Here is a 16,821-nt window from a genome sequence, read left to right as displayed (position 1 = left end):
ATGTTAAATCTTCAAGAAGGGGGCTTAAAAAGGATTTCTAATTTGCATCGATCATACATGCCTCCTATGTATGTTCTTTTGTTTCCAATGGGAGAAGATGGATGGGATCCTTCTATTTTTTGCGAGTGAACCTTAGTATACTCTTGGTTTACCATGTTCATGTTAAAGAGAGAGAGAGGAGGGTTGTAAGGTGGCTCAAATGTAACTCTCCCTCATACATACCACCGCTCTAAATGATAGCAAAGAGCTTTCGTTACTTTGGTCTTCCATAATCTCTCTCTCTCTCTCTCTCTCTCTCTCTCTCTCTCTCTCTCTCTCTCTCTCTCTCTAAGTGGCCTCCGTACACACACACACACACACAGGTGGTGTGGTGAGGGATGCTAACAAGGGAGAAAAAGAGAGAATGTGATAGACATACATATACACACACGCAGATTTATACACACACATGATTACGTACACACAATATACTCATCTGTTTCAGGTGGGAATTAACTATATAGGCTTGACCTAATGGTAAAAGCGACGAGATTCATCGGAGACGCGGGTGCGTATGTACACATATACTCAGGTGAGTGAGCTTGATATCCTATATAGGAATGACCCCTTGGTAAGCGCGAACGAGACTTGTCGGAGGCGGGTTGCGTGAGCTCGTAAGAGAGAGAGAGAGAGAGAGAGAGAGAGAGAGAGAGAGAGAGAGAGAGAGAGAGAGAGAGAGAGAGAGAGAGAGAGAGGTGCAGCCTGCAGTGCCATAGAAAAGGCAGAATCTAGCGACTCGGGCATTAGGGCGTGGTCACACGGGCTTAGTTATTTGTAATGGATAACTAAGGGTGACTAGGTACCTACAAGCCCAGGGAAGGAGGCAAGAAACTACCTCATGGTCATGCGTTGCGAAGAAAACGGTGCTGACCGTCACTTGCAGGTAAATCAACAGGACGCCACTCACAGTAGCAGGTGTCGAGGAGAGAGAGAGAGAGAGAGAGAGAGAGAGAGAGAGAGAGAGAGAGAGAGAGAGAGAGAGAGAGAGAGAGAGAGAGAGAACACCCTGCGCTACTGCCTTGCCTGATCGCATGGGCCATTGGGCTGCTTGCACGTCGCTCAAAAACTGCAAAAGCTGCGGAACGGGCAGGTGCATTAAAATACTCCTTTGCATAGTTGTGCAACTATGTCGAAATCGGTATAGATGCCTTTAACTATGCCGAGAATCGGCATAGTTGCAAAGGCATGTGCTTAGTTTTGTTGTGCATCCTACTAAGCCTCGTGTGACCATGAGAGAGGCATAGTTATGTGTCAGAATTACAGATAACTATGCCTCGCGTGACCACAGCCTTAGAGAGAGAGAAGAGAGATAGAGCGCTCCGTGCATCTGGATTCTGTAGCAATACAGGCAAAGTAGTTATTTATGAATGCGTCCCGGTCTACGGACACTAGTACACTGCTCCTTTTGTCTCCCTCAAGACTTACTCCACGTAAACATGCAGATTAGTACCCTGCTCATGACTCCCTGCTCGAGCCTCGCATTCGCTTGCAGTGAAAGAAGCTCTCTTGCTCTCTCTGCAATGACGCCCCTTTCTCGCAAGCCTCACTTCCTGCTTCTTCCCTTGCCAGAGCAAGGCCACATCACTCCCATGCTCAGCCTGGCATCTCGCCTCGCCGCACAGGGCTGCATCGTCACTTTCGTGAAGGCTGACAAAGCTCCTCCCTACGAGGCAACCCTAAATGAAGAAAAGCATGAGTATGCAGAGACCCAGGAAGGTCCAATTTCGCCTGCAGATGCAGAGCCACATTTGCAGTTTCGCACTCTGCCACGGCTGTCAGGCGGTGCGTCATCGCGGCCCATTGATCCCGGAAGCTCTCTAGTTGATGTCCTGAAGCACACAGTGGCCAGCCTGGAAGAGAGGCAGGGGATGGTGGAGAAGATGGTGCAAGATTCAAGGGAGTCCGAGACACCCATCATGTGCATCGTCTGCGATGCCTTTCTGTGTTGCTGGGTCATCAATGTCGCGAAGCGGCAAGCCATCCAGGCTACTATGTTGGTGGCTTGTGCTGCCTTCGCTTTCTATATGCCTTTCTCTGCAAAGCTTGGAAAGTGTAATTTTCTTCACTCGTTTCACTCTATCAGACAAAAGTATTAGGGAATGCTTTTAATTAGTAAGGAAACAAGTGTACGCAAGAAGTTTCGGACAGATTCCCATATTAATTCCCACATTGTGACTTCCCTCAACATCATGAGCTTCTGTGAGGGAGGCACCGCATACCTAGCTAGGTACTATTGGGGGCAGGAGGCCGCTCGCCTCGTGCCCCTGCCCCCAATCGTACCTAGCTAGGTATGCGGTGCCTCCCTCACAGAAGCTCATGATGTTATGCATTGCATGAAAAACACTGAAAAAGACTCCGTTTTCCTACACGAGAGAAAAATTCTAGATCTTCTTGTGTGTACAGATAAGGTTTGATTGGTGAAATTGTATACATCAAGGCATTTCTACATAGTATTTTGTTCAAGGTCTTAAAGGCTTCAATCTGTTGTGTATGTGCATATACGGTAATTGTTATAGCGGAGGATGGTGAGGACGCGTATCGGACATTCATTGGCGGATTGATGCAGAGTGAAAATGCAAGGAGTGAAGAGGGAAGAAAACAACTGGCTGGTGTGTCAAGCTGGTACATGAGGCAATGGGAAGGCATGGAAGAAGCTTCACATATCTTGGTGAATTCTTTCAAGCACTTGGAATCTTTCATTCTGGGATCCTTACAGGCATCTAAGCTCAATTTCCAATTTATTGGCCCTTGCCTACCTACATGGGAGGATCGAGACAATGTAAGAAATACGAAGGGCGACATCATGGCTAAACAAGCAGGATGCCTTCACACAGAGGAGCATGCTTGCCTAACTTGGCTTGATCAGCAAGCTAAGCGCTCTGTTTTGCTTGTGTCGTTTGGTAGTGAGGCAATCCTTGAGGCAGAGCAAGTACAAGAGTTTGCAATGGGCATCGAGGCAAGCGGGTACGGATATTTGTGGGTTGTGCGAGCGAATGCTCCATTGCACAACATGCCGCCGGACGATTTCCAAGAGCGAACGAGGAATGTGGGGATGTGTGCGTCGTGGGTGCCTCAAAGGAAGGTGTTGCAACATGAAGCGATAGGGGGCTTCTTGACGCATTGTGGGTGGAACTCAACGTTGGAGAGCGTGGTGTATGGAGTGCCGATGTTGTGCTTTCCTATGAATGCAGACCAGTTCTTGAATGCAGTGATGATTCACAAGCATTGGAAGGTGGGTCTGAAATTGGGGACCAGTCGGAATGTGGTGGTCTCAAGGGGAGAGGTAGAGGAGGCTTTGAAAACACTCATGGGAAGCCATGATCTTCGTCAACGGGCTGTCGACTTGCAGAAGGTGGCTGAAAGTGCTCTTCTTGAGTCTCAAGACACCCTGGCTTCCTTTGTGGAAGACATAACCAGGCAACCATGCTTGAGTTTGGTATAATGCCAGTGGCCACCCACTTTAGTTTTACACTTTTACATGGCTGGTTTTGTTGATCACTTTTACATGGCTGGTTTTGTTGATCATTGAAGGACCTAAGCCCAGCAGATAATTGAAAACATTCTTACAAAAAGATGGTTTGATAAGTGTTTTCTTTTCTTCTTAATCCCGCGCTTTGGCTACGCCGGAAGATTTGCTTAATCTACAAGGTGTTATTGATTAATGTCTTAAACATTGAAATTGACAAATTTTAGACTAGTGTCATTGTAAAGCCATATTTGAGCCTTGAATTCCTTAGTACCTTACCCTTTAGTTATTTTGAAGTAACCCTTTACAAAAGCTATATAATATAATGAGGGCGAAAAAAACAGGAAATCCTCAAGAAGATGCCATGAACATTCTTCACACATTTTGGTAGTCGTGAGTATGTTCCTAATAAACCAAAGATGCTCTTCAAGGGATTCACTTATACACAGAATTATATATCAGACTTGTTCAAAGGTATTAAGAAAACCCCTTACTTATATGCTATGCGTTACTAAAGACTCGTTTTCCTTGAGAAACATACAATCCAAGTACGAAACCGTTTTGTAAATATAATCTTGTAGTAATTTAACATTTTACCAATTAAAAGCCCTTGATTTTGATTTCACATGATGCACTTACATTTTTGTGGGTGCATCCCCTCACTACTAATTGACACCTCCTTTTGGAAGGTGTGATCAATGGCTCACGATCATCGGTTGATTGTGATCGTTGGATTGCTTATGGAATGCAAAAGATTCCCACTTTCTCGGATCCAGGGTTTGAACCCACTACCCTTTTCCCCATGGAACTGACTCTGACCACTAGGCTATCGTGCCTATCATTGAAAGATGTGTGTATGGTACGTTTATAGATCACGGCATCGCGGACAAGTTTACACCTTGTTCACACCGAGTTCACACCAGACCCTCCCCAGTTCACACCTCACGTTGAGTTCACACTGAATTCGGTGTGGTACACATACCTCCCGAGTTCACTCTTAGTTCACACCTGGTTCAAACGACGATCGCATGGTTCGGATTGCACCTGCCTTGCGACGCCTACTGTGGGCCATTGATCCCACCTCCCTAGGGAGGTGGCTCTTTCATGATGTTAGACTTGAGAATTTTTGCATCATTTTTTGAATATACATTATAAGTAGTGTGACAAAAGGATTGATTTGAGTGTGCCAAAGTATATTGAGACATTGTGACATAGAGTCAGGATTTGCAAGCCTATTGCTATTCTTATGGAGATAGGATTGAAACTAGCCTCAATGACTACTTTGATATTACTCTCTATGGGCAAGTTGTTGGTTGCATCATTTTGACCTACTTCATGAGCCCATACATTTAGCTTGTAGTCTCACAGGTAAGCAAATCTATCCATAAACAAAGGTTTAAGAATTGGGAGACTGTCATGTGGATCCTTGAGGGAGTAAATCAAAAGCATATAAGCCTATCATGTGAGCTCAACCTAAAGAGTTTTCAAACCCCAACTTTACACATGTTTTACATTAGGAGGGACCCATAAACAGTTCACAGATAAGGGGTCTCAAAATAGGCCTTGATTGTATGTGATACGAGAGAGGGTCTTTTGGTACTTGAGTGGCTCTACACTCCTTGGATTGATTTATCATTGTCTTGTAGTCTATATTGTCTCCATCTGGGTCAACTGCATTCCAGTCTTAGAGCCAGGAAGGCAAGGTTCAAGGGGTTGTTCGACCATAGTGCCCAAGAAATCGGACCAATGTGAATAGGAAGGCCATACTATAAAGAGTCCAAGAATGAGGGGCAAGCCTCATTCTTCTCATGGCTGGGTGGTGAGCTATCGACCCGATCTCCTCTTGCACGTAGCTTCATTCTCCTAGCATAACATTGGTATCAAAGCCATGCCAGATCGTCGCGTGGGAATGGTCCGCATCACCTTGAGCCATTAATTATTGACTAATGAGGTAGTTGAGGGGATAAGGCGAATGGGGATCTTACGAGGAAGAAGAAATTCTGAGATCCGAGCGCCATAGCTATAGAGGGAGAGCGGGCAGAGGAAGAGAATGGCGGTGCAAGGGAGTAGAGCGAGCTTGGGCAAGTGAAAGAGAACCAAAGCACCTCGTTCTATCCCTAGTGTTAAGCTACTCCATGGGCAATGCGTGCAGTGGACGGGGACCCCTGCAACTAGCATAGGTCAAGAAACGGTAGCCATAGCCCATGCTTTATGAGCTCCCCATGGATCTATGTTCATACAAATCACTACCAGATACATGGCAACAAATGCCCCCTAGGAGGGATGCGGTGAACAAGAGATGACAAATAGAGTATAAGGAAGCTCAATGGCTTATGGAAGTGGTCAGACCACAAAGGGAAGCAAGCCCAAATCTTTGCAAAAAGCTTTGAACTTCTCACGAGGCAATTGCTTTGTGAATAGATCTGCAAGGTTCTCATGTGTTGACACATAAGCCAAGCTAATCTCTCCAGTTGACATAGTGATAATGCACCTCAATGTGTTGTGTGCAAGCATGAAAGAGTGGGTTCCTTGCAATTGCCAATGTGCTCTAGCTGACAATGTAGATAAGAGTTCCCCAACTCCTAGATCAATCATATGTGTCTTGTACGACCGCTCAGTTGGAAGCACCCATCTCCCACCAATTGCTGCTGTTATCCTTCATGTTGGCCACAAGCGTCCATGCCTTAGTTGTCGCCATCACCTGCCACCCTTGGCCATCATTGCCTTGGTGCCATCCAGTGCAGCCTATCCATGCTGTCTTGTAGTCCTTCTGTAGATGTGCATCACAACTCTGCCTCATGTGCCATGCAACATCGTCATGCTCGCCACCAAAGGTCACCCTCCATCGTTGTCGTCCTCCCATGATGCCAGCAAATCGTCGAATGCCTGCTTACTCTATGCTATAGATGACTTATCCCTTTGTGCCATTGTTGTCCACACAGAATAAAATATAAACATAGAAATAAAAATCTACTTACCGACCTTAAAGGCGATTCTCTTGACAACAAAAAACAAAAAAACAAGAAGAACAAGTGCAGGGTTTCAGTGAAGGGTTCCATCGAAATTTCCTCTTGCCGAAGGCAACAACACCACAGTGCCTACTTCCACTCTTGCTTGCTAACCTCTACACATGTACAACTTAGTATTTGGCATTTGGTGTATGAGCTGTTAGTTTTTCAATATGGCTAGGTGTAAGCCAAGTAGAGAAGGAGTGCCAGTGGAAATCTAATCAAGGCTTATAAATAAAGCCCTTCATGTACATATTTTATGCTATACTGTAAAGATATTGGATTGTACATTATTGTATTAGTGTGTTTGAAACTCTCTCTCTCTCTCTCTCTCTCTCTCTCTCTCTCTCTCTCTCGTGTGTGTATCTATGGATGCTCTAGCCTTCAAACCACCTTGAACTTTATTGCACCCACTACCCGGTCCCAACAATTGGTATCAGAGCTTAATGAACCCAATCCGAGCTTCCCTCATTGCGTGTAGCTCCCCTTGAAACCTGAGCTTGAAGCTGCAGGTCAGAGCAAGCTGGAGTAGATCTTGGCAAAGCATAGCTAGATTGAGAAAATCAAAATCGAGAGCACAAAACTGCACTCAATCAAGAAAAAGATGAACATGCACTTGGCATCATAATTACTGCACTCCATGATAATTATGTACATTTTATAGATGAGTGCACACATGCATACAAGACCTAGCAAGTTTTGGAGAAGAATTTCGGAGCTAGAGCCAAACGGAGTAAAGTTAGCCTAAAAAGGAAACTTTACAAACTCACTATGCTTGAGGGGGAAGACATGGTCAGTATGGTCAATATGCTTGAAAGCATGATCACAAAATTTACCTACATCCAATGTGGAGTAGAAGAAGACGACAAAGTTGGGATCCTCCTTAGTGCACTTCCTCCAACTATGACCACATAGTCACTATTCTTGAAGAAAAGGAGCCAACTCCAGCACTTCAAGATGTGGTAAGCTTGCTTCACGCAGAGGAAAAGAAGCAAAAAAATCATCTACACCAATAAATGAATATTTTTTGGCAAGCTGATGCAAATCGTCCATAGATTTTACATCATCTTCCAACGTGCAAAAGTCCTACAACTGTGGTAAAATGGGACATATAGCTAAGGAGTGTTATAGAAATTGCGGTAAGAAGGGGTATCCTCCTTCTAGGTGCTATTCAAAGGATCAAGGTAACAACAATAGCAACAACAATAAAGAAAAGAAGCCAATGAAAGGAGCAATCCATGTAGTCAAAGACAAAGAAGCAGGAGAATAAGGGGAGGTTTGTTTTGTTATAGGTATACTTTGAAGATCCATTTCTACCTTCTCTAGTTCAAGAGGAGGTATTATTTGACACCCTGTGTAGATAGTTCTTGTCATCCTTAGTGGATAGCGTCATCCTGTGTAGATAAACGGGTTTTCATTATGTATTGCATGCCCAAGCGGAGAACTGAAAGGTGGGCATGGGAAACGCCTCTACATATGTAAAGCTTAGTATTTGGGATTTGGCCTATGAGCTATTAATTTTTCTATATGGCTAGATGTAAGCCAAGTAGAGAAGGAGCGACAGTCGGATATATAATCAAGGCTTATAAATAAATCCCTCCATTTACATATTTTATGCTATGCTATAAAGATATTGGATTGTACATTATTGTATTATTGTATTATTGTATCTGAAACTCTCTCTCTCTCTCTATCTATCTATCTCTCTCTCTCTCTTTTCTTCTATCTCTATTGTGTGTATCTATGGATGCTCTAGCCTTGAAACCTCCTTGAGATTCATTGCACCCACCACCCGATCCCAACAACTCAAGACGATTTACACATGCCGACAGTCAAATAGGGTGTCAAGGAAAAGTTCATTGCAAGCTCCTTTGATTTTGCATCGTCGACCTTTGTGCTCCCATCAATGGTACACCGTCAATTTCTATGCTGAGGGGGGTGACTACTCAATTCCATTATTTCTCATTTTTTAGCATTATGTGAAAATCCTTGATTGTTTTCAAGACTAATGCAAGTAATGAGGTTGTAGGAGCCGTGCTTATGCAAAGGGGGATGCCCAATTGCATTTGAAAGCAAAAATTTTGATTGTGCCTAGCATAACTCTTGGCCTATGAGCGAGAGTTACTGGCTATAGTACATGCACTTAAAAGTAGAGAGCTATTTATATGGTGCCACTTTTGAGGTCCGTACAAATCATAAAAGTTTGAAATGGATTCTAAGTTAGAATAAATTGAAGGGTAGAAAAGATCCGTGGGTAGAGATCCTATTTTTCACCTTTGACAGTTTCAGCTTCAAAGGGGGGTGGTAAACTTCGTCAATGGGAGAAGTATGCTAGATACTCCATTGTCAATGGGTACTTACTCTACAAGGGTAGAGTGTGTGTATCAACTATTGGTGAGTTTTGGGGATACATTCTTAAAGAAAGTCATGATAGTCCAAGTGTCGATCATCTCGAGATTCAGATGATCTATACACTAGTTAAAAGTCACTTTTATTGGCCTAGTTTGTTTAAAGACGTCCGAAATTATGTGTTGAAATGCAATAAGTGTCAGCTCAATAAGCATGAGTATCTCAAGGTTGGGGAGACTACTCCATCCTTTAGAGATTCCTCAAGGTAAATGGAAAAGCATTTCCATGGATTTCATTACCGGCTTATCCAAGACTAATCAAGGGAATGACTCAGTGTGGGTGGTAGTGGACAACTCAACCAAAATGGCAAAGTTTATCGCCACAAAGAAAACTGTTGCAATGCCAAAGTTGGCAAAATTGTTTATTGAAAATCTCTACAACCTATATGGCTTGCCCGCAAAAATAGTGTCTAGTAATAGAGATAGGAAGCTCAATAGTCATTTTTGGAGGGAAATCTTCAAAAAGCTAGATACTACTCCGAGCATGTGAGTACATCAGATCATCCGCAATATGATGGTCAAACCAAAAGGGGTACCAAATCCCAGAGGACATATTCCATTCTCATGTAAGTAAGAGGCAATGTAACTAGGAAGAGTACATTAGATCATCCGTAGTCTGATGGTCAAACCAAAAGGGTTAAGCGAATACTAGAGGACAGGTTGTGTTCTCATGTAAGGAAGAAGCAATTTAACTGGAAAGAGTACTTACCCATTTTGGAAGTTTCTTATAACAATTCCAAGCATACAACGATTGGATTTACACCATTCATGTTGATGTATGAGTTTCGAGCGAGATCTCTTATGGCTGTAGGCCTAGAGAAGGGGAATATTCAATCTGTCAAAAATTTCCTTGAAGATGTGAATGACTTGCTTATAGCAACAAAGGAAAGTATAGTGCAGAAAATCATGCTAAGGTGTATCTGATAAAGGACGAAGAAAGGTTACCTTTAGGCTAAAGGTGACTTTGTATTCCTAAAAGTTCCTGCAAAGTCAAAAACCATGGGAGTTTCTACTAGATACTGAGGTCCCTTTAGAGTTCTTAAGAATATTGGGGATGTTGCACATAAACTTGAGTTATCGGAGAGTTCTCAAATTCACCCTATCTTCCAAAAGGTGACTTTGTATTCCTAAAGGTTCCTGCAAAGTCGAAACCATGACAACGATAAAATGTGCTAAAAAAATACCTAGATATTGAGGTCCCTTTAAAGTTATCAAAAATATTGGGGATGTTGCATATAAACTTGAGTTATCAAAGAGTTCTCAAATTCACCCGCTCTTCCACATCAGTACACTGAAGAAAGTACGATTTAGAGAACATAGTTTCTCCATAGGTTTTGGTTGACTTGATAGAGCCACCAAAGGTACTACATAATCCGAAAAGGATTCTAGGGAATCAAGATAAAAAAACAAGCCATTAAGTGTACCAAGAGGTACTAGTGAAGTGGACAGATTTAAACGAGGAAGCAGCAACTTGGGAACTCCGTAGTACGATTGCCAAGAGATTTCCCCATGTTGTTTTTGAGGACGAATGTCACATAGCCTACAATGGCTATGTCTAGGTCGATCGTCTTTTGGTTGTAGAGACTGGAAGGTGAGGTTCAAGGGAAGAGCACCCGACCACAGTGCATGGGCATTCATACCAATGTGGATAGGCATGCCACACTATAAAGAGTCTAATAATGAGGGTCAAGCCTCATTCTTATCATGGTTGGGTGGTAATCTATTGACTTGACCTCCTCATGCCCGTAGTAGTATTATCCTAGCATAACAATCAAGGAGGGGTCATCACCACACGATTTTCACCCTTAGACTCATATTGGGCTTTTTGAACATACAACACTTGTGCTCCACAAGTATTTTTGATTCATGCTTGAGAATGCATGCATATTGTGGCTGAATAAAAAGCCTCTTGATAGATAAAGGTATTGAATTGCACTATGTGTTTGCTTTAGTTAATCCACATTTACCACTTGATTACCACGTTCACTCAATGGAGGGCTACACAGACATGGAAATTAGTGTGATCTTCGTGATCTTTTCACAAATGTTTTGCCTTCCAAGAATTTTGAAGCTTTCAAAAGACTTCAAGCTTACTCTTTTTTGTGGGTGAATAGAGTCTATATGAATGTGTGTATTTATATCTCAAAACACCTTCTTAACCCCCTTTTTTGATAACCCATTTGTAACTTTATTTATGATAGTTTCGAATAGCATTACAATAATGGTGTAGGTTGAGCCTCACCAATGCTGGATATACACAAAAAGAAAGAAATACAAGTGGAAGTGATCTCTCTCTCTCTCTCTCTCTCTACATTGCTACACCATGTTTAGTGTTTGCATTGATTGTGATCTACACAATCCAATGCAAGATACATAAAAATTCCTCTTCTTGCTTTTATTATCCATTAAGAAAAATTTGAACTCATTTTTGGGCCTTTTAAGAGTGCCACATCATCAAAGTTGTACAAAAGAAAGCAACCCGGTAAACCCCTCTAAATATTGCTTAGAACCTCATGATATGACCTATCATTGGAAAGTTCTTGAAAAATGGATTCTAAAGAGCCAAGGTCCGAAAAGTTTGGATGACTTCTATGAAAGTTATGCCATTTTTTTTCAATCAGCCAGGTATTGTTACCATTACGGTAATCTAAAATCACCTTTTTCTAGATCTACATGAAGGCAACGTCCGATACATGCATGCTATATATCAATAGATAGCATTTGAAGAGTAGATTCTAAATTTGAAGAGTATAACAATCTCCGACAAGTTTAGATCTTATTTGCAAAAAAATTACCGATCCCCACTCTTTGAAAGCTATGCCACATCAACAATTCTTACAAGGCCCATTTTTGAGTCCAAACTTTTCCTAACGCAGATAATGGCCATTACAGCCAACCCGATTTGTGTACTCCTAACCCCATGCCATGTAAATTTTGTAACGTTTTTAATAATTACCAAATAGAAAGACCTTTATTTTGAACTCACGTGACACACTTTAGTTTTTGGAGATGCGCTCGAAGAGTTTGCAAGAGCAAGGAGTATGTGTGTGGTGTGTGTTTTGGAAAAGTAAAAGAAACATGATGCGGGTGGAGTCCAATTGTGAGCAATGTCTCACTAACTCCCTAATCTATTGAGAAGGAAGAATAGACTTAGCATTATTAGATGGGTGTGTGAATTTTCCGGTTTGCCACTTAGTTGTTACCCTTACAAACTCCCACTTAACAACCAATGTGGCCTAAGTGGAGTAAAACAAAACTATGTACCAAAACTAGGACAATTGTGAAGCATGATAGTGGCTTTACCCCACACCCATCAACTCTATGCAATGTGCAAACTACTCTATAACTAAGCTCTTTGTCAAAGCATCTGCAGGGTTGTCTTCTACATGAATTTTGACAAGTTCAATGCGCTTATCTACCAACACATCCTGAATGAAGTGATACATAACCTCAATGTGTTCAATTTTGGAATGAAATATGGATCAAACCAATGGATTTCTGACTATCACAATGTAACACTAGAATCTGTTGACCCTTGCCAAGTTCTTCTATTAAATGTTCAACCATAAAATCTCCTTGTTGGCCTTTGACACTCAACCTCTATAGTGGAAAAGGTCTATAGTGGAAGAGGATTTAGAGTTTTGATGGTTACATAGTCTCCAAGAGATAGATCCCTCACCAAATATGAAAGCATAGCAAGATATAGACCACTTGCTATCTACATTCCCTCCATAATCCACATTTATGTATCCAAAGATGGATGCATCAATTTTTTCAAAGGGTAAGCGTTTTCTTGTTGTACCTTTCAAGTACCTAAGGATATACTTTAGTGCATCCCAATGTTTCTTATTAGGGCTATCCATGTAGCAGCTCACCACTCCTACTACAAATGCAATGTGTGTCCTCATAGCACACTTTGCGTACATGAGACTTATCATAGTTTAGGGATATAGAATCTTCATCATCTTGACCTTATCAACATTTTATTTAGGAGAATCATCCTTGCTAAGTTTCACATATGCTAGAAATTGGGTACAAAACGTGTCTTGCCCCCTGCATATTCAAATAATGTAAGACCTTATGTTTGTACGAATGTCTTTTGACCTGTCACATTTTATGTGCATACCAAGAAAGTGTCTAGCTTCTTCCAAATCCTTCATATTTTGACCCAAAATTTGCTTTAAGTTAGCAATGTCATGAGAATTATTCCTAGCGATAAGCATGTCATTGACATATAACACAAGAATAATGAGTGTTTTATCACTAAGCTTCTTTCTATATAAGCAATGATCCTCTTGACTCATTTTAGATCCATGAGACTGCATAACATATAGAAATATGAACACCATTGCCATGATCCTTGTTGTACAAGCCATAAAATGCTTTTCTAAGTCTACATGCAAGCTCTTCTCTACTTTCCTTAATGAACCCTTTAGGTTGTTTGCTATACATATCCTCTTGGAGATCACATTGAAGAAAATATATCTTCATATCCATTTGGACCAACTTCAAGTCCTGAATAGCTATCAGTCCAAGCACCATACGCAAAGTAGTCATCTTGACCATAGGTGAAAAGATCTCATCAAAATCTACACCTTTTTGCTGCTTGAAACCTTTAGCAACTAATCTCTCCTTATACTTAGGCTTTGAATCTCTCGATGTTTATGTCTTATTTTAAACCAATTTGCAAGGTAATGCTTTCTTTTCCTCGGGAGGTTTTACTAATTTCCAAGCCTCATTTTTTACAATTAAATCAAACTCTAATTGCATAGCTTGCTTCGACTATAGCTTATCATCCATCTACATGGCTTCTTGAAAGCAAGACGGTTCTTTGCAGTCAACCAACATGACATAATGCAGAGTTGACTAAAACAGCTCAGGTGGATGCAAGGTCAGTTAGAGCATTTCAAACCTTGACTTTTTCTCTTTTCTCTCTTTAGAGTGTTTTTAATGGAAGTCTCCTCACTAAACTTCTAACTTCTAACCAAATCTAAGGAAACATCCTCAAATGTGACTCTTTTATACTCAACCTCTTTGATAGGCTTCTTATAAATCCTTGACTCACTAAAGATCATGTGTGAGATGCAAATAATTTTGTAGGATTTTGGGTGCAAAGACACTAACGTCTCTCTTCATCTGCACCATATCCAACAAAGATGCATTTTTGTGACTTTTGGTCAAGCTTGCTTCTAAGCTCCTTTAGCACATGAGCATATGTCTCACAACCAAAGATATATAAATGATCATAGTAACGTTAATTTTTGGGAAAGAGATATTTTGGAATCCTATAATTCAATGATGCACTAGGTGATCTATTTATGATGTGAACCATTGTCAAAAGAACTTCAGCTTAAAATCCTTGTGTCAAGTGTGCCATATAAAGCATAGTTGAAACATGCTCCTGACTCATGCAATTCATATGCTCAACAACATCATTCTAGGCAAGTCTGTATGGCATAATAATCTACCACCAAATCCCACTCTTTGCACAAAAGTCTATCATGTCTTTTGAGACATTCCCCACCGTTACCAATCCTCAGGCTTATGAGCATCTTGCCTGATTGATTCTCAAAAATGCAAGGAACTTTTGAAATGTAAACACCTCATCCTTATTTTTCAAAGGGTAAACCCACACCTCTTGAGTAGATTCATTTATGAATGTTACAAAGTAGGTGGCTCAACATCAAGACTTTGTCGGCAAAGAACCACATGCATCAATATGTACAAGCTCTAGTGGCTCAAGATGCCTTAGATATTCAATGACAAATTAACGATCCTTAGATATTCAATTGCAAATGAGAAATCCTTAGATATTCAATGGAAAATGAACTTCCTTAAATATTCGATGGCAAATGAGCAGTTCTCAGATATTCCATGGCAAATGAACATACCTACTTTGATTTCCATATACACAATTTTCACACACAAAAAAGTCACTAAATGTCAACGCTAGAAAAGGAACAAAACGTGATGAATTTTCATTTCCTTCTGGCTGATATCAATGGCCTAGCCAGCTATGCCACAAATAAGTAGACGATAGATCAACTATAGAAATAAAAGATACGTCCATGCATTACAAAGTACCATGCTTTGACCTTTGAGAACCACAAGATTTACCTTTTTCTTATCATCCAAAAGTTGTTTCCAAACATTGTAGCACATCCCAAGTCATCCAAATTTCAAATAAATATCAAATTTTTAGCTAACCCAGGAACATGTCCAAAATTCTTTAGTATAAACTTCATGGTGCTTGGAAGTAAATGCTTTATGTCTCCAATTCCAATGATCTCAAGTGCATGAGAATCACCCAATGTAACTATACTGTTAAGGCGGTTACGCCGCTAGCGGAAGCTAAATAGCAAGAACTCAACCAACAACAAAATTTGTCAGACGAGGACGGAGCTTGACCCGCAGGCGCATGGAAACAACTAGGTGGGTGTCAAATCACCTACTCGACCTTCTAATGACAATCACTACTAAGGAAATCAAATCTAAGTTCTAGAATACGCAAGTGACTGAAATCCGTACTACGAACGAATGCTATACGAAACAGGATCTAGAATCATTGAATCGATCTCAAACTCAAGGGGAAGTCTAGACACTAGGTAAGAACAACACCCTAAAGACTTGAACTGCAAAATCAACCTATAACCACTCCGTGCGGCAAACGCGTATGAAGACAGGCCGAAAAATACAGGTGACCGAAACTTGACCCCGATGGTACTAATGTGTAGCTCTACTCATTGTGGTTCTATAGATATGCTGCACGCTCTATTCCGACACACGAGTTGGAAGAAAACTCACACCGAAGCTCGTAGGAACTTACCACACGTAGAAGCCGATAGCGCGCACTCTTGGTATCTGTGCGTAGCTCTCACCGTTGCTAACACAATGGCGGTGTCGCTTCTCCAATGGCGGCCCCGTAGCTCGCGTAGCAAGAAGATAAGACTCTCTCTCTCTCTCTCTCTCTCTCTCTCTCTCAAACACAGTCACGGCGCTCTAAAACTCCCTTTGATTAATAATTGAATCTCTTTTAGGTTACAAAACTTTGGCTTATATACCTCAGCCTTGGAGGTGAGAACATCTCTAATTATTTACATCAACAGGTGAAATTACTTCGGGATTACAAGCTGGAAACTCAATTGAGTCCCGTTACTTAATGAATGGCTCAAATCAAAATTAATGTCGGAAAGACATTTATTACAATCAATGGTTACAAAATGATGGGTGTGAGCAAAAATGTGGGTGTGATCCTCTGCTGGCTCAACACTCCCCCCCCTCCGCGTTCATGTCGTCCCTGACATGACTTTTAGGCTTGATCAATAGAGTCCTGTCGTCTTGAGCATCTGCAAGTGTGATTCGTAGCGTAGGTTGCCGATGGTCAAGGTTGGGCCGAATATTTTGCTTTCGTGAGTGAAAAAGCCGGTGTAGAAAGCTTCTTCGAATGTTTGCATGTGGAAGCTAGGCAAAAACATAATTCTTTGGTATAAGAGATGTAACACCTTTGGTGATGGATGCAATGAAAGATCATACATCATATCCGTCACTGTGTCGGCCGTCGATAGTAGACTCGAGGTCGTGGCTTTATCTGGCGCGAACACTTCAATGCATGCTAAGAGAGTCCTGCAGATTTTCTTTAGCATCTGACACGAAAAGTCAGGAGAGCCAGTAAAGAGTTTGATGGTGCCCGTTAGGGTTTTCACCATGTAGGCTTTACCTATTCTCTCTCCTGCCTTTGGTCCTGGCATCCTTGGGTAATTAAGCCAATTTGGCTTCTTTTCTGCAATCCTGCCATGCTCTTTCCAGTTTCTGACTCTTGGCACCGGGCAGAAGGTTGCATCCTCCCGAATCTCCTTTGGAGCCTCTACCAAGTAGATGAGGTAGGCTGGGTATTTGTTCA

The 16,821-nt window shown here is 41.6% G+C and overlaps 1 protein-coding gene across 1 annotated transcript; it reads left to right on the top strand.

Annotated features, from left to right (window-relative positions):
• Nucleotides 1–1,483: 1,483 nt before the first annotated feature.
• Nucleotides 1,484–3,644, top strand: LOC147434630 (UDP-glycosyltransferase 85A4-like). Its single transcript, XM_086491086.1, has 2 exons — nucleotides 1,484–2,091; nucleotides 2,556–3,644. Exons 1-2 carry the CDS (start codon nucleotides 1,497–1,499, stop codon nucleotides 3,479–3,481), a joined length of 1,521 nt encoding a protein of 506 aa, XP_086347212.1. The 5' UTR covers nucleotides 1,484–1,496; the 3' UTR covers nucleotides 3,482–3,644.
• Nucleotides 3,645–16,821: the final 13,177 nt, after the last annotated feature.

Source organism: Adiantum capillus-veneris, chromosome 19, assembly GCF_014529385.1.
Source record: "Adiantum capillus-veneris isolate H3 chromosome 19, ASM1452938v2, whole genome shotgun sequence".
Lineage (NCBI taxonomy): Eukaryota > Viridiplantae > Streptophyta > Polypodiopsida > Polypodiales > Pteridaceae > Adiantum > Adiantum capillus-veneris.
Note: the sequence above shows the minus strand (reverse complement) of the source record. Positions and strands in the feature narration are given on the sequence as shown.